Genomic DNA, 21,916 nt, shown 5'->3' on the forward strand with positions numbered 1-21,916 from the left:
TTGTAACGTTACTGCACTATATCTATAGTAAATTGGCAAAAATTAAGTATTGTGGACAGGGTAATAATATGCACATTCACATTAAGAACTGAATAACCTTCATAATGTATTACAGATTTTCCCTATTGTTGTTTAGGCCTGTGCCCTTGTTCATATTAAAATATTACTGCTTCTCACTGTTACAGTGTGTGTGTGTGTGTGTGTGTGTGTGTGTGTAAATATGTTTTTTCAGTTGGCTTATAAGTCTTATTTTTTTTTCATAGCTGTTGGAGCATAGGCAGAGATATATACATGTGCAAATCTATAGCAAGAATTTCCAACAGTAGGCAGGAAATAACTGACAAATATCAGAATAAAGCTGTTGAAATCCCTTTATAAATGGTCATGTCGGAGTTCAAATGACTTCCTTAATCTCCATTTCCCCTCCATCTCCAATGTGATTATTTTATAGTTGATTTGGCCTTTTCACTGAGTGAATTTTATTCAGAAGTTACTTTTGATTTTTCAGTTTCTGTAATTAATTGTTAGATAAAACTGTAGGTAAACCTCAAATAAGTAATAAAAAATAAGTATGTGAAAATGTTATGGTTTTTTTCCACTGTGTTTAAAGAAGTAGGTGTAAAATAAATGTGACCGGTTCTATGAAAATATCACCCTGGATTACTAAACACACCTTAGCTGGCTGAGATAGGATCATGTTGTTGTATCTAAACTAGTATTGTTTGTGTGTCCTCCTAGTCCCTGAAGTTTTTCTTTATCTCCGTAGTTGCTTCACTATTGCTGCTAATAAAGGAAGAAGCACTGGTACAGATTGGCCACAGGTGGAGTATTTTTAACTACTGTGTCTAGCTTTGCACTGAGTAAGGTTAGATGATGTGGTGCAACAGTGTTAAACACCAGAGCCCCGTCTCCACCCTCACGCTCCCATTATTAGCACCAGTGCAATAGCAACAATGGGATTTTTTTTTTTTAAATGCTGGATGACATTACTCTAGGATGTGTCTAGCACTAGAAAACTTAGTACCTGTCTTACAGCAACAGAATAGCTGCAAAGATGCCTAATACAGGGATCATGCATTTTTACCTTTGTGTCATGAAAACCTGCTCAGAGTAAGATCTTTCCTTTACCAAACATGTAGATTTTCATGACACCCTGGATTTAAAGCCTGACCCTGGTCTACACTAGCACTTCCGCCATTACTAACACTGATATAGCTGCATCATTTAGCAGCTGTTGCTGTAAAACAGGTCGTAATTAGCATCGACCAGGCCCTAGATGGTCACTGCTACGTTGTGCCACTGTCTGAAACATGAACACATGACTTTGTAAATTAAAATAGAAAAGTTTCAACACAGCACAGGATACCTTTTGTTATGGCACATGCTTGGTGAAAAGTCTCTGTGTTTGAGATTGTTAAACTTCTTCCATACCTGGCACAGCATATATAGTTAGGTACATTTCTATTTACTTTGTTGGCCTTAGTCTCACTATAATACATACAAATGATGGGGGAAATGAAGTAAAATTGGTATGAAAATGAAAGTAAAAATATGTTAACACTTCCATGACCATTAGACAATGTTCCCAAGAATAGTTAAAATGCACAATTTGGAAGGGACAAACTTAAAAAGGAAAACCCAAAATTAAAAAAAAAATTTTTTTTTACTCATTTATCCAAGATGATTTGGTATTGCTGCTGGAACTCTGCCATTGACTGGGAGGGTTAGATGCCCGTATGGGTTAAAAAGAAAGCCTCAATGCAAAATAGCTCAAGCAGTAGCTCTTTCAGGGTAAGGGACGTTCAAAGGGTATAATAAAAACTAAAGACCAGCCTTAACCCAAACCTAACATCAAAACAATCTGAACTCAGGAGGAAACTATATGGTCAACATTCAAAAAATGAATATTCAGAAATCTGTAGTGAATAACTCCAAAATGTTTCACACAACTATATTGAAAATAGTCTGGTAAAAAAGAGCTAATCTGCTACTACTGTAGGTGGGGTAACTCTCATTTCTAGACCAAAGTATCTTTGTGATATGGTTTTACAAAATAGTCAGAGCCTTCAAAACATTGATTTTTTTTTTCAGTACTGTGTCTCAAAATACCTTGTGTGATTCATCTTAAACTTCTGTCCCCCTCTTTACAGCCAAACAGTCTCCTATTCTAGACACCACACGTGAAATTTCAGGCAGAAAATATTTTCAGAGTACTTTGGGGAGCAGGAGTATCAAAATAAATCTTATAATGGAAAGTAGGTTACAAATGTAACTATGATATCATGATCATTTCTAATACCAAAAGTATGCATCCATTATGGTGTTTGTCATACATACATATTCCATGAATTCAATAGACTCTGCAGTAAAATCTCTGGTTAAATAATGATCTAAATTATGTGATAAATGACACACTGTATATAATATTGTAAAGTATTTATATGTGAAATATACTGAAAAGGTGCATCTGCACATAAAATCACAAAGACATCTGGAGCGTTGAGACAAAGTTACAATTCCCAGCTGGGACAAGACAATTGTTAAGCCAGTAAGACAGATGAGTTTTAGAATCAAGACCACACACAGCAAAGTTTGATCTCTGCTTTGATAGGGGCCTTATTGAGGTTATAGTGCTGCTAAAGGAGGACTATTAAAGGAGATTCACAAACTACCTTAATGGTCCTTAGTCTCAAGATTTTTTTATAGAAGTGCTGCTTTCCTGTTAATTGCTCCTTCAATGTGCAATGTAAATGGTCATTTAAGCAATTGTACAATAAGCAAAAATATGTACAGGATCTGATTGTCATCAATGTTGAGTGTCTATAATACCTATTGACTTCATTTGGAGTTCTGGGTGCTCAGCGCTTTTGAATGTCAAACCTACAGTCTTTACAGTTATGTGAATGTGAAGAAGTTCTGTATTTTTATTGTAAATAAGCCTAACTCCCATTGGTGTGGTGCTATGAGTCCAGTTAGCAGAGCCCTAGAGCTTCAGTTCCTCAGCTGCCTCCTGGTATGGTAGGGTTCTGAGGCTTGGTTAAGAATAAAAGTTGTAAAGAGTACAGCTATATTAACAGCTGTCAGTGGAAAAGCTGGGACTAAAACTCATGGTTTCCTGGTACGCAGCTTCGTTCACCTTTCCCTAGGTTGCAGAAAATTATGGGGGAAGTTTCATTCACTCCCTCACAAATGTGGGGGAAGGTTTGACAGAGCTGTCAAATGTCTGTCACCTCACGGGAATGACACATGATTAACAGCAGGCACAAACTAGGGCATTTAGATTTCTAGCAACCTGATTGTGGCTGCAGTTGCTTAGATATTTGAACACCATAATAAGAGAGACAGAATTGAGGCCCTTTTAAAAAAAAGTGACCCTTAATACTAGGACTCTTGCAATTAATATTTTAAGTTCAAATAAAATTAACAAATGATCCACCGGCACCCAAATAAAAATCAAACTTTTTTAAAATTCAAGAGTCTTAATTTCTATTGTGGCATCAGCTGAAAATAAGAGTACTAAGAAGATCACAAAAAGGACTTTACTTGCAGTATTTGCAGGTCTGATGAAATAGAGAACTACAGGAAATCTGCCATCCCAATCTCCTGACCAAAAAGGTTTGAATCCGTTGGGAAAAGCTTTAAATAAGTATCCAAACCAAATCTCCCAACTTCATTGAGGTTTTCCATCCCAGCAGGGATTCATGGCTTTATTAATTAGAGAGCTTACAAATGGTCCTTTAGCTATAATTAAGTGTTGTAGCAGTTTAATATCTGATGTGTGTTCTTGCAGGGACTTTGCTGGCAAGGGGATAGACTTAAGGATCAGATATGCAAATAGCTCTGAGTTCCATTGGCTTCTAAAATTCCAGGTGACAAAATAGAGCTCAGTGTCTAGATAATGAGGTTGTCTCTTTATTTTAATCCTCTCCTCTCCCATCACCATCCCTCTGATTAAATTTCTTTCTTCTCATGCAGGGACCCTCTAAAACTACAACAACTGCAAAACCAAATTCGTCTGGAACAAGAAGGTGGCCAGCGGTACCATCACCACCAGCAACATCAAAACCCTCCCCCATCTCCTCCTTTTCCTCCTCCCCCTTCTTTCCAGGAGCTGGTGTCCTGCCAGTCTGTCACTTCTCCTGTGCAAATGAGCATTCTCAACTCCCACACTTCCCCAACCATGCAGTCATCCAGCACCTTCAACTATGCCCGGCCTAAACAGTTCATTGCTGCTCAGAACATCAGCCCTGCTTCAGGTTATGTAACTCCTTCATCTGGGTCTTCCACATCCAGCCTTCCATCCCCTATGTCTCCAACTGCCTCTCAGAAACAATTTGGCAGAGCACCTGTTCCCCCTTTCTCCCAGCCATTTGCTCCGGAAGGGGAGTACCTGTGGTCTCCATCTTCCTCTTCGCCCCCTCCCCCTCCTCCACCAGTCTTTAGTCCAACTGCAACATTTTCAGTTTCTGATTCCTTCCCACTTCCCCCACCCCCTCCTCCTCCTCTCCCTTCCTCAGTTTCCTCACCTTCCCGCAGTCTTTCTCCAACTGCTAGATTCTCTAACTCCAGCCAGTCTCCAGCAGCGTTCCTCAGCTCCATGTTACCATCCCAGCCACCGCCTATATCTGTCAATGCACTAGGACTTCCAAAAGGTGTTATGCCTCCGTGAGTATACACAGCTAATGAACTTCTTACATTTAATTTTATTGTTTATTAATTTTATTGCTTCTCCATTTTTATAGCTTTTTGGGCTCTCTGAGAGGGGGTGGGGGAATGACTGATTCTTGAATCAATGGAAGGAATTGCAAGGAAATCTCCCTTCGGGCCAGAGGTCTTGCAGTCACTTTCATAAGGTGATACTTGGCCTCTGACTCTAGTGATTTCTGTACATGGAGGAATGTCAGGGAAGAAGACACTGATGAGAAATATCATGCTGTATGGAACAAAGCTGCAGAGATGGAAAATGAAGGGGCACAATGGCCTACTGATATTTGGTTATCTTTTTTTGCTCAGGGTGGGGAAGAGAGGACGTGGTGCTGGGGATTTGAAAGAACTGTGTTTAAAAAACAGGAAAAACACCACAGACTACATCAGCGCCAGATATTTTCTCTCCCTTTTGTCTCCCCGCAAGGCTAAAATATTGTTCTGGAGCATGCCAAAAGCCCAGAGCAGTTCAGTTTGTCTTTCCATTGGCACTAGATTCTCATTCCGTTGTTGGAGAACAAAGAGAAATGCTAAAGAACAAAAAATGAGAATAGCTGGCTCCAAGGCTTATTTATAACTTTGTTTAAGGGCTTTCTAAACATGTTCACAGTATCAAGATAACTTGCTCAGCTATAGTTTTGGTGCAGTAGGAACTTCTGTTATTTCACTCCAAGGTATGTGATGGAAGACAAGGGAGAGATAAGATGGACACCAGAGTAGTAATTCTGGTATAAGTTTTTTTAAAAAGTGTTTCTCTAGATTTACATCCTGTGTCGTCTTATGATATTTGATCACAAAATAAACCGAGTTAAGGAGAAAATGAATAGTTTCATTCACTCTTGCAGTCACTCTAACTTTGTTTTGTTTGCCTTCCTGTCTCCTCCTTTCCATTGGCTCCATTCCTCTAGTGATACCCAGTTCTAGTATTTGTTCAGGAACAGGTTTGCAGGTACATGCAGCCCTGGAATAGTGTTTTTTGTTTGTTTTGTTTGTTTTTTGATTGGTGCAGCCCACAAAGGTCCCAAGCTGCCCTGGGTATTTTACCAGAACTCAGTGTAGCTGTTTGTGTGTGACCTCCTAAGGCACTTTTGGAAAAATTCTGTCAGTAACTCAAAGATAGTAATGAATTTGTCTGCAATGTAAACAAAACATTGTAATTTTAATTATAACATTTGGTGATGTTAAAAGATCTATTACATAATTCAAAAATCAACTTGTTCTGTCTCTTTAATTTTTAGTTTTATTTTTCTCTTTTCCTACCAAATTTCTTCTTTCCTGTTACTGTATGCTATCATATCCTTTCTTAGTTTTTTTCAGTGTCTGTTTCCCCTTTGTCTTGTTTAACAGTATTCTTATTCCCATCATCCTCTATCTACGCTGCCACTCTTTCCTGTGTTTTTTCTCGTCTTTCTTTCCCCCAAGTTCTTTCAATCTCTCACTTTCCATATTTGTCTTCCCAAAATTTCTAATTTATTGTCCCATCCCTTCTTGCCACCTCCGTTTCCCCTTGACCCCTCCTTCTTCTTTGTCATCTCTATCTTTCTATGATCCCCATTACTGTAGTACATGAGCACCTGTACTCTAATGTATTTATTCTCACAACACCCCTGTGAGGATATCTCCCATTTTACAGATGGAGAACTCAAGCATTAGAGGGGCTGAATGACTTGCCCAAGGTCACACAGCAAGTTGGTGGTGGAGGGAGGAACTGAACCCAGGTCTCCCAAGTTCCAGGCTAACACCACAACAATTAGACCATCTCTCCTATCCCTTTTCTTCGCTTTACTCACTTTTTTTCTGAGCTCTCACCCTCCACTCACTCCAGTACATGTTTGTTGCTTGCCTGCATGGGTCTCCATAGACAGAGCCAGGTAGTAGTATAGATGAGACTAGACTGAGCAAAATTAACTGACTGCCAATCAGCTCCAGCAATGTAGGAGGAGCAGAAGCTGGTCAGCTCTGCAGCCTGTAAAAGGGAAAAAGCCTGGATGATCAGCAGTCTAATCCTGGCCTATACTCCTTCCTATTGCCTTGCTATTGATGTCCATTGATTCTAAAAGGAAGACACTGTTTCCTTGGTAAGACACTGTAGTGTGGTCGTCTGGGTGCTGAACTTGGAGTTGAGATCAAGCACTTGTAATTTCAACTCTGACATGCATCATGAGCAAGTCATTTAATTTCTCTGTCTCCATTTCCCAATCTATTAAATGGGATTACAAATGATACATTATGCGTTGCTGAAAATGAACTAGTCAAAGTGTGGAATGCATTCTGTAGATGGAAATGAGCAGTATCTTTATCAACATTGGAGAGTCCAGCATAAGCTGCGGTCTAAAGTAATGGAATTTCAGCTTTAAAATAGATTTTTACTACCACTGACATCAATGGGAGTAGGGTTGGATCCTTGATTGTTTTTTAAATACTTTACATTAGCTACCTTTCTTACCAACTGCTTTTATTAAGAGAGAGAGCATTCTTGCAGCAAACTTTATGGTCACTTTCAATGCCTTCCCCTCTCTCTTGTCTTTTTATTGCTGGTATTTCTTTGCCACTTTCCTAGTATACTTGAGGATCATAAAATATTAGGGTTGGAAGAGACCTCAGGAGGTCATCTAGTCCAACCCCCTGCTCAAAGCAGACCAACACCCACTAAATCATCCCAGCCAGGGCTTTGTCAAGCCAGGTCTTAAAAACCTCTAAGGATGGAGATTCCACCACTTCCCTAGGTAATCCATTCCAGTGCTTCACCACCCTCCTAGGCTAGGTCTACAGTGGGGGGGGGGGTCGATTTAAGATACGCAAATTCAGCTACGCGAATAGCATAGCTGAATTCGACGTATCTGATCCGACTTACCCCGCTGTGAGGATGGTGGCAAATCGACCAGCGCGGCTCCCCCGACGACAGCGCTTACTCCTACCTGGGCTGGTGGAGTACGCGCGTCGATTCGGGGATCGATTGTCGCGTCCCAACGAGACGCGATAATTTGATCCCCGAGAGATCGATTTCTACCCGCTGATCCAGGCGGGTAGTGAAGACAAGCCCCTAGTGAAATAGTGTTTCCTAATATCCAACCTAGACCTTTCCCACTGCAATTTGAAACTATTGCTTTTTGTTCTGTCATCTGCCACAACTGAGAACAGCTTAGCTCCATCCTCTTTGGAACCCCCTTCAGGTAGTTGAAGGCTGCTATCAAATCCCCCCTCACTCTTCTCTTCTGCAGACTAAATAACCCCAGTTCCCTCAGCCTCTCCTCATAAGTCATGTGCCCCAGCCCCCTAATCATTTTCATTGTCCTCCCCTGGACTCTCTCCAAATTGTCCACAGATATCCACATCAGATATTCACAGCTCATGTTTGTGTGTATGGTCTTCACATGATAGTTCACTCTCTTCTGCCTCTGTACTGGCTTCCTGTGACAATGGTAGTCAAAGATCTGAAAAAAAGAAAAGGGGATTTTTGAACTGCTTAGTCTTGTGTCAGAATCTGTAATATAACCTAAATAACTTGTCACCCAGATGAGTTGGAATTCTCGTGGAATACTTTTAAAAGTGATACTTCTTGGTGTTCTGATTACATTAGTATATATTGTATATTTGTAATATTTCTTTGATGCTCTCTTCATTTGAATGTAATGAAGAAATATTATATTAATTCAGATTCAGAACTGGCTGGATTATTTTGGCATTTTTTCATCAAAAAATGACTTTTTGATTAAATTGAAATTTTCACAAATTTAGTTCCATGTTTGTTGAAGGTCTTAGTATTAAATTTTTAAAAATTGAAAATAAAAAAAGGAATTTTTTATTTCATTTTGGTGGGCAAAATCCTACTTTCTCTTACTTTTTAACTTATTTTCCACTAGGGAAAAAAGATTGTGAATGGGGAATATAAAATTCGGAAAGTGGGGGGTTTTTTCCCCCACTGAAACAAAACAATTGAAAATTTTTGAAAAATGTTCAAAAAATTGTTTTGGAATTTATCTAGCCAAAATATGATGAAAAATGTTGAATGAAATGAGAAAAAAAAATCATTTATTTAAAAAAAATGTTCATGAAATATACTTACTAGTTTTGGACCAGCTCTAGCCAAGATTCAAGCAAAGCATGTAGCCCCCCACAACTCTATTTCATAGGGTCCCACAGTTGAGCATGCAGCCTTCTCTCCATTTCCCCATAATGGATTTGCCGTGCCAACTGGGTACAAATATGGACTAGAGAATAAGTAATGTGTCTAGATTGGGGATGGGGGGGTTGGATAGGGTTACAGACAGTGCTTAATTTATAGTTAGAGGTGCTGGGGCTCAAGTTATTAGGTGCTGGGACTCAAGCAAAAAATTTTTTTTTTACATTCATTACTGAGGCAGTAAGCCCAGAGGTGCTGGGGCTATGAACTGCCAAGCCTAGAGGTGCCAAGGCTCAGCCCTGTCAAACCCTGGCACAAATTAAACATGGTTACAGACAAAAAGGATGGAAGTTTCCTGTAAAACAGAAGGCAAGAGAAACATGTGATTGAAGTAGACCACATAAGGTCAAAGTGTCAAAGGAGACATCCTGATCTCTCAAGAGTCTGACGTCAGCATACAGCAACTTTTATTCCACACCCTAATTCCTGTTTGCTCTAGCTCAAACAGGAATTAATTCACGGAAGTCCTATGGCCTGTGTTATGCAGGAGGTCAGACAAGATGATCACAGTGGTCACTTCTGGCCATATAAACTATGAATCTAGGAATGAATTAAGTGGCATGGAAATATGCACAAGAAGTAATACACTGGGTTGAAATGACAATGGGATAGGATTCCCATGAGTTAGGGAGCCCCCAGAGGCTGTGGGTTTGGAAACAGCATCTGAACCAGTTTGTTCAATATGGTTTCTAGTTGGATGGTTTTGATGAGCTAGTTTGCTGCCAGTGTATAGATTTATAGTCCGACTGTCCAGAACTATGAGAAACAACAAAAACCTAATTGAGTAGATTTCTGGGTCTACTTCACAAGTGTCTGACATTCAGATAAAATGAAGAACAGTTCTGGATATAATAGTTCAGAGTGGTCTGACCTTTTCAAGGCTGTGGGCCAGATGCTACTTTTGGGGCACCTTCGTGGGCCACATACAGAAATATCATTCCAGATTCTAGAATCCGATCTTTTTTTAGGATTTGGGATTTAGCCATTAAAGCATTTCTATGTAGGGTTAAGAAGTAATAAAATTAAATAGGAGGCTATTCAAGATAGGGGTGCCCCCAGGAATATTTCAAATGGTACACATGTCCCTACCCCTTCCAACTCAGGGAGGAGACTCTGGCCAGGGCTTCACTGTGGTCAGTGCACTGTCTCTGCAGAGGTAAAATTCCCCCTCTCCACTGCCTACGGGAAGGGATGGGGTGCCAGCTGCACTAACCATAGGGAAGGCAGGAACAGGGAGCCATGAGGTGAGAGCACAGGGAATCCAACCTCTCCCCCCCACCCAACCAGCTCTCAGGCTGCACAGACCCAGCAGCTGCCGCCTCCCCTCCTGACAATGCCTGGGACAATAGTGCAGGCAGACCATGGCCAGGGACCCGCCGCCCTCACTGGGAGTGATGGTCTGGGGTGCCCATATCCCTGCCCAACAGGTGAGCCCCTACTGGAGTCCTGGTGCTGTGGGCTGGGAGGGGAGGGGACTGGAGGCCTCAGCACTTCCCTAGCTTCCAGCCCCAGGTGATGCAGCTACAGGGATGGGGGCTGCAGCTTGTATGCTGGGGCTTTCCATGAGGAGTTGGGTTGCAGGGGGCTATGTGGTAGTGGTTCCCCTGCACAGTCAGTGGCATTGGAAGAACTGAAAAAGTTGGTGGGGGCAAGCTTGGCCTGGTCGACCCGTGGGAAAAATTTGAGTGAGAAACATTGCAGTTTAGTTGGGGTTGGTCCTACTTTTAGCAGGGGGTTGGACTAGATGACTTCCTCAGGTCTCTTCCAACCCTAAACTTCTATGATTCTATGATCTACCATGTATTGGCATTCTGTATGGTAGAAATTGTTTGTTTGTTTTTTACAAAGGTATTAAGCAAGGGCAGTGCTTGAAGTAACAAAAATCAAATTGTTTTCAACAGCAGTTGAACAATAATGTTTTCATATTCTCTCCCCCCCCCCCCCCCCCCATCAGCCTGACCATCACAGAGCCCTCAAGGGAGCCCCAAGCACTCCGCCAGTTCTGCTCTCTATTCCATGCAGTCCCAGCCCTTTCTACACTCCCCTCCCTCAGTTCTACTCCCCATTTCATACAGTCCCATCTCTTCTCTCTGTTCTACACTCCCACAGCCTGGCTCCCCTTCCACACTTCCCCTCCTCCCAACTTGGCTCCCCTTCCCTCAGGCCATTGGTTGTACCACCTCGTACTAGTTCATCATTAAATATTTATTTGCACAATTTTACTGAGAAAAAATGTCAATTGAATAAAATACTTAGTACTGCCAGGGTGGTCAAGTCACTTTACAGTCACTAACACTTTCACCTAGTGAGATTAGTAAGGGACATAGGGATCACTTTACCCATTCATCAAATGCAGCCACATTTGGGATGGAACACAGTAGTTTTTACCACCGTATAGTAACATTTATAGAGGAAGTGAAGAATGCTGTAGTCAATTAACATTTCAGAGAGAAATAGTGGGGGCTGAATATTGTTTATTTCTGAGTTGGAATTTGGCCAATATCCTATTGCTCAAACCCTGTACTTGGGGGTCTCTGTTTTTCCTATTCTAAAGAACTCTACGTATTAGTAGATTTATTGGTCCAGCTCAGCCTTCAGCTATGTGGAGGATAACCCTATTAACTTCAAGGGGAACGATACATGTGACAGAATCCAAAATTGTGCCCAGTTTGTTTTCTGACAGAAATATATGGAGGCTAGAACCTAAGTTTCATCAGCCATCACAACAAAAGTTTGATACAAACCCAGATTTTTCTCTGATTTGCACCCATGCATGTCAGTAAGTTTGGATGGGTGTCACTGACAGCAAAATTTTGGCCCACAGAGCGATTCTATAAATGCAAAGCGTAAACCACTAGAAAGAAAGCATGGAATTAGTCGTCTGACAATGACAGATGGCATCCCTTTCAAAGTAGAATAAACATGCATTTTCAGTTATGAATATATCAGTTTAAAAGGATCTTGACTGTAGGACATATCTAATTCTTTCCTTCCAGCAGTTGCATTCTTCAGTAATGTTGCCTAGGTCACTAACAGAGGAGAATATCATGATGCACAGAGTTTTTAAAAGGACATGACTGTTGACTTAACTTCATACTTGCTGTTCCTATTTAACTAAACCTTTTAAAGAGAAAAGAAAACATCACTTTGGAACACTTCTGTAAAATTAACAAACTGTATTTTTCATAATTGCTGATGCTAATTTTAATTGCTGTTTCCCATGCTCTTCAAAACTGTATATCAAAGCGTTATGGGGATAAGGAACAATGCAGGGAGAACAGTGCAATGTTTTTGCCTTTACTTGAGCCAAAGCAGCTGGTCTGCTCTTCCAGACTTATTCTGTACATTGAACTTTGCCTCAGTAACTACTGATAAGCCAAATGTTTTACTGACCTCCAGGTTCCCTGCATCTGTCAGTGATGATGGTGAGCATCATAAGGGACAGCCACCTATGTACGTGTTGTCACCATATAACTCTCAGTCCCTCATTACAAAGGACATCCCCCACTTTAGAACACAATTTATTGCTGTCCTATATAAATCTGGCATTTATTTTCCTGGTGTTGTGAATTATGACTATCACAGTTTGCTCAAACTGAGTTTATAGTCAGTGTGGTTTATGCCAAAACATTCATGTGTTGGATGGGGCTTCTGAGAGCCCCTTGCTTAAAAATCCCACCACCAAATTGAGGGTAAAGATTAAGGTGATTTCTCTGCCTCTGAGGGAGCTCATCTCATCTCTGTAATGTTCATTCATCCCTGCCAAACTTATCTCTGGGGCTCATGAAAATACATCTGAAGTGAAAGTTTTCTGCCATTGAAATGAACTGAATTTCAGCAAATGTCAGGTTTGGCTGTTTTTGTTTTTTAGTTTTCCAGTTTGCACTCATAGGATTTGTCACAGGTCCAAGGGAGAGAACTTCTATGGGAGTCCTTTATGAAAATGACAATTTATCATTCTGCTAAACTAATGAACCCCATTGTTCTTTTGCCTTACAGTAACACCTAGAGGCCTCAGCAGAGATTGGGACCCCATTGGGCTAGGCACTGCACAACACAGAGAGAGAGCTCTTTTCCCAAAGGTCTTACAATGTGAATAGACAAGACAAAGGGTGGGAGGGGAAACAGAATCACGGAGAAGTGAAGTAACTGTCCCACGGTCACACAGCAATTCAGTGGCAGAACCAGGATTAGAACCAAGTTCTCCTGACTCCTCACCCAATGACTTTCCCAGTAGACCACACAGCTTCCTATTGTTAAAAGCTTCCTGCCCTATTGTCCTCCCTGTGTCCTTCATCTTGAGCTCCACATATAGCTCTCTAGGAAGCTAAGTCTTGTATGGCTATCAAGGATATGAGCAGATTCTCCTCGGTTGTCCTATGAAACATCCATATGTTTTTTTTTTTAATGGAAATTTTAAGTTTAATGAAATTTGCACACGAGTTACCACCGAAAATATCTTCTTTTCATTCTTCTTAAAAGAAAATGACTAAATACAACCACCACATATCCATACTGTAAGGGACTGGGGCATAGGTGGTCTGGCCTAGTGGTCAGAGCTGGGCTGGGGTCCACACATCAGGGACAGTAGTCTTTGAGCAGGGGTCAGAGGGATTGCTATAGACCAGGTTCAGTAAGCAAGAGCTGGGTCAAAGTCAAGCCAGGGTTGGAGACTGGAGATCAGAGATAATACCAGGCTAAAATCAGGAGGCAAGAGTCAGGCTCAGGATCAGGCTGGGGTCAGAGACCGGACTGGGGTTGCATCAGGCCCAAAGTCTGTTTTGTTGTCCAGGCAATCTCCTGGGGCACTCTCCAGGGTTAAATACGGTGGTTGGCCAATCAGAGGGCCGCAGGGTACTGTCATTCTGGGTCATTTTGGGTGGTACTTCCTACGGCGCTTATTCTCCACAGTGCTCGCTGGCTGTGCCTCTGCATTGTTTCCTGGTGTCACTGTGGGACTGTCAGCTGTCACAGGCTCTGCAGATCTAGGTTCTAATCACCCGTCCTTACACATGCATTTGAACTTTGAATGCCAAGTTGTGCCCAAGTCACAAATATAAACCAAATATTTGTGTGAATAATGATGTGCAAAAAAATTTTTGGCAAACTTTTGTGGCAAAAAATGCAGGTTCAGTTACACTGAAATGTTTTGTGCATTTGTGTTGGTTTTGCCAAATTGTTCACATAAAGAAAAAAAAATCCAAAAATGTCAAACCATTTTGAGATTTTGGTTTTAGATAATTTTTTGAAATTTCCTTCAATTTTATTGAACAAAAAAAAAAATCCAGACAAAAACCTTTAAAAAATGGTCAAAGTTGAAATAAAATGTTTTGTTTTGGGTTGAACAAAATGTTTCATTCAACCCAAAATTAAACTTTTTTACTTTTTGATACTCTGAGAATTCCAAAAAATCTCATTTTCGGTTTGACCCAAATGAAATGTGGTGTTGGTTTGTGTTTTCTTATTTTTGTTTTTTTGTTGTTTTGTTTTTAATTGCTGGTGAACTAAAACATCCATTATTCTCAGTGTGAGAGTTACTTTACTTGTGAGTTACTCAAGGCTAAGTAAAGTACAGACCAAGAATTTTACATCAAGGGGAAAGACACTCGAGGTTGGTGCAGTAGCCAAAATCCTGACCTCCTGCATCTTGACCCTGGTTGCATCTGGAAGGCTTTATTTTCCAGATGCTTTTTATCCATTTCTTTTTCCAAATGATTGCTGAAGATGCATATGCAAAACATTTAAAAATGACCAGTGACTTACTGTCCGTCTAATCTAAACAAACTGGTGATGCACGTGCACTCTGTTGGAGAGAGGGAGTGTGTACTGATTTATTTACCTTGTTTTGTAGCTTTTTGGCCTACCAACCTGGCTAGTATCCTATACATGTTGTCCCTGTTGGCCAAAGCACAGAACTTTACTTCAGACAAATAATTTATGAAGGGATGTCACATAAATGTCTGTAAATCAGTCAGAGAAGCTTCTTTTCTTTTTATTCAGATATTAATTGATTTTGTATATAAAAACAAGTTATGGTGTGTTGGTGGCAGGGGTGCTTAGTGCACTAGCCTTTCAACAATTGGAGACCAAGGTTGATTTTGGATAAATCACAAATACGACTGAGTTTGGCCTCCTCTCAGTCCCTAGTGGATGTTTGTTCACATCGCATGTATTTGGCACATTTGTCAGTCACTGCTCAAGAGAGACCCAGGACTGCAATAACTAGAGTGTTTCAGACTAAGATCCATGGGCTGTGTTGAGTAGGGAAATTCGCGTGTGTCCTTCTTCTCTAACTTTGGCTCCAGTCAATGCTATATTAATCTCTTCATTTTCATGACTATCCATTCCAAACACAACCTTTACAATAATTGTATAGGTGGGGGGCATGCGTTAAGATTTATTTTGCCTAGATTACCAGAATTTCAGAAAGGGCTGGATTTTTTTTAAACTGAAATCAAATGTGCCTGCCCATCCTTGGAAAAATGTTTCACAATGGATATGACATAATCTCAATTATAGGAGCCAGGAGGCACTCAGGCCCAGATCTTCAAAGATATCTTCAAAGATATTTAGGTGCCTAAATATCTTTACTGATTGGGTCCTCAGATACTTGTGGTGATGAATGACAATATGAAAACCTAAATAAGTTGGTAATTTGCACAAGTGGAGTGGGCTTGATCTGAAACTAAAAAAAAGATGGTTGTGGTTTTTATTAGGTGAAAATGCATTTTAATTGCATGCCTTGCAGAAATGACAGTCTTGGGTGATATGAACCCAGTTTTTAGGTGAGTGGCTCCCTCTTTGTTGTTGAATCTCTGAAAAAAGGATCAAACATGCTGGGAAATATGTATTGTGCATACCTGGTTTCATCCTAGCTGATCTATGGGTAAGGTTGATTTTTAATCAGTCTCTTGCCTTTTTCTTGTTAAGATACTTTCCTGGGGGAAGTAGGTGAACTTTGTTACCTTTGTTTCATTTTGAGGGTATCATCCCTTAGTCAAGACTCTGCCGTAGGCAATCCTTCATTAATCCAAGTGCATTTAATTAGCACTACTGAGAGGAGCTGAATTTTGGGGTTTTAAAACCTCATAGTATGTATGACAAGACCAAACTAAAAACATTTGTTCTTTATGTGCAGCTGCAGCTTCAAAGCTTGTGACCCATGCTTACCATAATTCCTCATTTTAAAGTAATTGAAAATACTTTACATGGATGGGAATTTTCCGTGTGCTGGAAGCCAGAACAGACTTTTGTAAGGCTTTGGTTATAAAAGGAGAATCAAATTAATGTTCATTTGGATTTCTGTGAAACTGAGCAACATTGATGGCAAAAAAGAACACATCCTTGGGACTGTAACAACCACCAGCCTGTTGCCCTTGTTTACTCTGTCAGAACAGTGGGAAGGAGGAGTGGAAAGAATCCCATCCAATGCGCACACTGTAATCAAAGCATGAAAAGTGTTGCTGGTTTGGCCTGCTTTCTAAATAAATGTTACAGTGAGTATTCAAAACAGGCTAGAATTGAGCCAAGGTTCCAAAATTCTCTGCTGTCAAAAGTTTCTGCATGTGAAATAATTAAAAGTAAAATATGTGGAGTGTCTATGGGCAGTTTCCCTGTGCCCTCTCTGGCCAAAAGAATTCAAATTTATATGCTTGAAGTTATGCATCTAAATCCAGATCTGGGCCCCTAAATAAGAGGGGGGTTTGGAGGTGCTGAGTTCCTTTGAAGCTCCCTTTGAAGTCAATGGAAATTTCGGCCTGATTTTGAAAGACAGCATAAAATTTTCAGCCACAGTTTTGTGCTGACAGTTATTTGCACCTATATTTTAAGTCTGCCTTTTCTTATTGTGTCCTACAGCTTTAATCCTCCCACTGTGCACTGAAAATCACATTAGACAAAAAATTCACATTCAAATGCACAAATAAATTAGCAGCATTTTGTCTATTGTTCCCTAGAATAGACTAAACATAGGCATGGGAGCAGCCACAAACAAGAAGAAAATTCTCAGGACACAGTGTGTCCAGATAAGTGCAAAAGCCAGTGAATAGATGGTTTGGGTGACAATCAAAGCAGTAGAATGGTAATCACTTGAGGTGGTGGTCTGAACTGACTGCAGCAACCATGAAGGGAACTGGTGTTGCTCATTACAGGGGCCATGCCTTGGAGGGTAAATTGTAAATCCAACGGTGAATGAGATGAGTGGGCACCAGTGGCCAATGGCAGAGCTCCATTGGGAAGGGGCAGATTGTGGCAATGGCATATGTAATCCCTGATGGGGCCAAAGCTTTGTCTCCTGAATCTCTCCCGTTCCGTAAGGGCCCACTTTTCAGGTCCCCGCAGTGTTGTTTCTCTTCTGTCTTTGCTATTTAATAGCATGACCACCCTTATGACCATACACACCCAATGTCTTTCTATTTATCTCCATTTTCTTGTAGCCATATTGAAGCTCATGTCAAAAAATGTATGTTTGAAAAGGTAACTTTCTTTTGGTGTACCTAAGTGTGATTTAAGAAAGGGGGATAGAATCATAGAAGATCAGGGTTGGAAGAGACCTCAGGAGGTCATCTAGTCCAACCCCTGCTCAAAGCAGGACCAACCCCAATTAAATCATCCCAGCTAGGACTTTGTCAAGCTGGGCCTCCACCACCTCCCTAGGTAACCCATTCCAGTGCTTCACCACCATCCTAGTGAAATAGTGTTTCCTAATATCCAACCTAGACCTCCCCCACTGCAACTTGAGACCATTGCTCCTTGATCTGTCATCTGCCACCACTGAGAACAGCCGAGCTCCATCCTCTTTGGAATAGGAATAGATCATCTCCATGAGGGGTCACAGCTCTCCCATCTCCCCTTCTCTCTCCAGCCCCAGTCCAAAACAGTCCAGAGTTGTTACAAGGCATATCTATTTGCTAAGGCTTTTGAGGGCTGCTAGCTGTATACATTTTTTTATAGTTATATGTCAAAGGCAGGTTGCCTGAAGTAGCTACCTCCATTGTTTGATTCATGTTTTGTAAATCTACATAAATTTTGTTTATAAACATATTGTTACCCCCTTTGACTCAAGCGTGTGGCCAAAGCTCGGGGCCCTGGAGGTTGTTTCTGTTAGGAGTAGAAATTGATTAGGGTTACCATATTTCAGCACAGAAAAAAGAGGACGGGAGGAGCCCAGCCCCCGTTCTGCCCTAGCCCCCCCCGTCCTGCCCTAGCCCCGCCCCTTCCACTCCCCGCCCCCCTCAGAACCCCAACCCTCCCCCTGCTCCTTGTTCCCTGACTGCCCCCTCCTGGGACCCCTGCCCCTAACTGCCCCCCAGGACTCCACCCCCTACCTAAGCCTCCCTGCTCCTTGTTCCCTGATTGCCGCCTCCTGAGACCCTCCCCCCATCCTAATTTGCCCCCTAGGACCCTACCCCCTACCTGTCCCCTGACTGCCCCAACCCTTATCCACACCCCCACCCCCAGACAGACCCCCGGGACTCCCACGCCCCATCCAACCACTCCCCACCCCCTGACAGCCCCTCCCCAGAACTCCCGACCCATCTCACGTCCTCTGACTCCTCCCTCCAGAACCTCCCTGCCCCTTCTCTGACTCCCTGGCCTCCTTACTCTGCCGCTCAGACCAGCCTGCCGGGGAGGAAGAGCAGGGGGAGGAGCTCCAGACTGCCGGTGCGAACGGCCGGCTGGTGATCTGCAAATGCAGGGAGGTAGCGATCTCTGCTGCAGGGGGAAGGAGGGGCTGTCTCTGGCTGTCGGAGCCCGGGGGGAAGTCCGGACATTTAGAAATTCCCCCCGGACGCTATTTTTAGCTCTAAAATCCGGACATGTCCGGGGGAATCCGGACAAATGGTAACCCTAAATTGATGAGTGAGATGGGTATCTGTGATGCAATTCTGTTTGTTTACAAAGAATGTACAGAGGCCTGTTTCTCTGAACACTGGAGGAATCAAATAGGAGATAGCTTCTTTGCTCACAGCTCCAACCCCTTTTCAATCAGCCTTGTCCCAAAAGCTCTCTGTAAGATTTTCTCAGGGCTATGCTCTGAGTGCTTGTTCAGGTTGTCACTGACTTTCTGCTCCTTCTCTGTATCCTGGTCCAATCTTAACAGTTAGGTCAACATAGCGACAGTGCTCAGGGGTGTGAAAAATCCACATCCCTCAGCACCACAGCTATGTCAACCTAATCAATCTAGCTACCATTGCTTACGGAGGTAGAGTTCCTACAGTGCCATAGCTGTAGTGCCTGTAGTGTACGCAGGGCCTCTGTCTGTTTCTGTGGTGTTTTTCTTTCTGCTTCTCTCTCTCTGTCTGTCTCATTCTCTCTGACATGCACATCTCTATTAAAACCAATACTCAGCCAACCCTCTCTCCCGTATAGTTCGTATTCCTGAGCGGTCTCACATGTGCCTTTGTTTTTCGGCAGTGAAATGTATGAGTTTGTTCTGGGAAGTGTGCCTGTCTTTTGGGTGGGGCTGCTATTGTTTTATAGAAGTGCTATAGTATTTCTTACCACTATCTTAAATGAAAGGTGGCGGTTACATGTTATCTTGCCTTGACCTCACCAAGCCTAAGCCTTGGGTGACCACAGTCCTTCCATGCGAGCTCCCATGTGCTGTGCAAAACTGAAATAGTGCTGGCACGGTGGCAGCATAACACCCCTCTTTTCATGAAACTTGCATAACTTTCTTGGGCTTATTGTAGGTTATACCTTTTTGGACATCTGTGTGCCAGTTAGTGCATGGGATGATTGAGACCTAGATATATTTTGCTAAGCTGCTTCTTGAATTTAGTGATTTAAAATATGAAGTTGTAGCATGTGATATGAAAGCTTTGTTTCTTAATGTATTGTTGTATATTAGTCACTTGTGATTTGCTTCTCAAAATAGCCTGTATGTCACCAGCTGATGTGGAAAATGTTAGTTTTTTAAACAGTAACCTATCCATTTCCCCACTCTATTAATTTACTTTCAGTAACAGAATATAAAATGTTTCAAGCAGAAAGAGTCCAATTATAGTCTTCTGCATCAATTAACTTGTTTTCGTATTGGTTTCTGACAGTTCATTTCTACTTTATCAGCTTAATAAACACTAAAATTATAGTACAAGACTATATATAAGGAATGACCTCCTGCCCCTATCCTGGAAACATGACTGCAGTTGATAGAAATATTTTCAGGTAACTACCTGATACTTGGTATCTCCATTTTATTATTAATTTTAAAAGATCCAGCACCAGCAGTTGACAAGTTAGTTATGTTTTGACAGGAAGATGGACTGAGATGCTCTAACACAATTGGAATCTTTTTCCATCTTTATCATCTATGAATCCTAAATTCCAAATAATTTTAAATGTTCCTAGCAACAGCACAAACCAGGAGAGCATGATTTTTTTCTATCATCCCATTAACATTTTCACAATAGGAGAAAAGTTTCACTTTTAAATAAAAATGAGTCCGGACCAAAACCCCAGGTCTAAACACCCCAAAGTGTGTGGATGTTTGGAATCTGACCTGGATCCAGTTACGTATTTTGCAAAGCGTTTCTCTTTATAATGGGCTACACCAAAATCAGAGATCCAAAAGCCCTCAAAAACTGGGGTGTTGAAAATCCAGCACTGAGCCAGTATCAGAGATTACAGTGGCATTATGCTACTTCATCAGGCTGCAGATGGGAACCCTGGTGTGCTACTGTTTTAAAAATGCAGAGGCTGACTGAAATGTTCAGTTCCACACTGCTTGAACTGAATAAGTATATCCTTGTCTACACTAGAAAATTTAACCATTATTTTCAGTAGTGAATCCCTTGTACAAGTACTGAAAATGGTTTTGATGCTAGTGCAGACTAGACAAAACCATTTTCAATCACTCCAGATAGTGGGACGGAGACTTTCTGAAAGTGTGATCATGCTTTCTGCAATGGTATGGAGAACAGCTTTGTTCTTTGTATACCAGCATTTAAACAGTTGTTTTCCCATCAGGAGGCCACACTGTTGAAAAGTGCTTTCAGTGCTGGTTTAGTTTCCCAGTGTAAAGCAGGCTCTGGGGCTGACTAGTCTTTCAGAAACAGTATTGCCGTGTCATTTTCCAGCTGTGCAAGGAAGAGAAAACTTTGTTACACACTATGTATTCACAAACAGTAACATGGGTTAATTATAGTGCTGAGGCTACACCACTCTAGTTAAGATTGCATCACAACTTCTCCTTAAATGTTGACCTTTCTAAGGGGTCTATACTGCAAATAGACACCTGGGGCCTGTGCCACCTGACTTGGGCTCACAATAAGGGGCTGTTTAATTGTGGTGTAGACGTTCAGGCTCATGCTCATATCTAATCCAAACTTTGTACACCTGTACAATAAAGATTTAATAACTCATGTTGCTTGATACATGAGTTCTCTGTTGTAACGTGTTTTTAATTTATGGGGAGGCTTACTGTGAACACAGTAGAATAGTCAGCAGGCAGTCTGACCAACATTTTTGTTATGGGGAGGAGCTAGAGGACTTCTGAGGGGAGGTAGGGACCGGGAAAGGGAGAGGGGTTGCAGCTGCAGAAGGGGTGGGAAATGGAAACCGGTGGTAGGCAAGCCTTGGATTGGTGGTTTTTGAGAAAATCTGTACTTTACTAGCCTCTGCTTGCAGTGTGTGTGTGTGGGGGGGAGCTAAATTGTAGGGGGGAACACAGTGAATGGGTCAGAGCCATAGCTTGCGGGGACCGCTTAAGCCGGGCTGGTGGTGCCCAGCCTATGAGAGGCAGTGCTGGCTGTTTCAGTATGCAAATTGTGGGACATGATATGAACAGCTGCCTAAATGACTACTAACTTCTACCAATAACATATCTTTTCCTAGGCAATTCAGTGGCAAAACTCTACATTAACACAGAGTTAAAGTTGCTTGGTGGTATGTCACCACCTTGCAGAATGCTCAGTTAAGTAAAACTCAAACTTCTGAAAACCTTCAACCCGGCCCTCTTTCAGCAGGGCCCCAATATGTCCTGTTAAATACATATCTTTACTCTGCCAACCCTACAGGTGCTGAAAT

At 41.7% G+C, this 21,916-nt stretch overlaps 1 protein-coding gene across 6 annotated transcripts in view; it reads left to right on the forward strand.

Moving 5' to 3' along the window:
- Window positions 1-21,916, forward strand: part of PALLD (palladin, cytoskeletal associated protein) — a 321,293-nt gene that overhangs the window by 257,367 nt on the left and 42,010 nt on the right. For all 6 annotated transcript variants that reach the window (XM_024194956.1, XM_024194963.1, XM_024194971.1 and 3 more), the window contains one exon: window positions 3,976-4,665. In XM_024194956.1, the coding sequence (XP_024050724.1) occupies window positions 3,976-4,665 (690 nt within the window). The remainder of the gene's footprint in view (window positions 1-3,975; window positions 4,666-21,916) is intronic.

This window comes from Terrapene carolina, unplaced genomic scaffold, assembly GCF_002925995.2.
Source record: "Terrapene carolina triunguis isolate 2854851 unplaced genomic scaffold, T_m_triunguis-2.0 Scaffold66, whole genome shotgun sequence".
In the NCBI taxonomy this organism is placed as follows: Eukaryota; Metazoa; Chordata; order Testudines; family Emydidae; genus Terrapene; species Terrapene triunguis.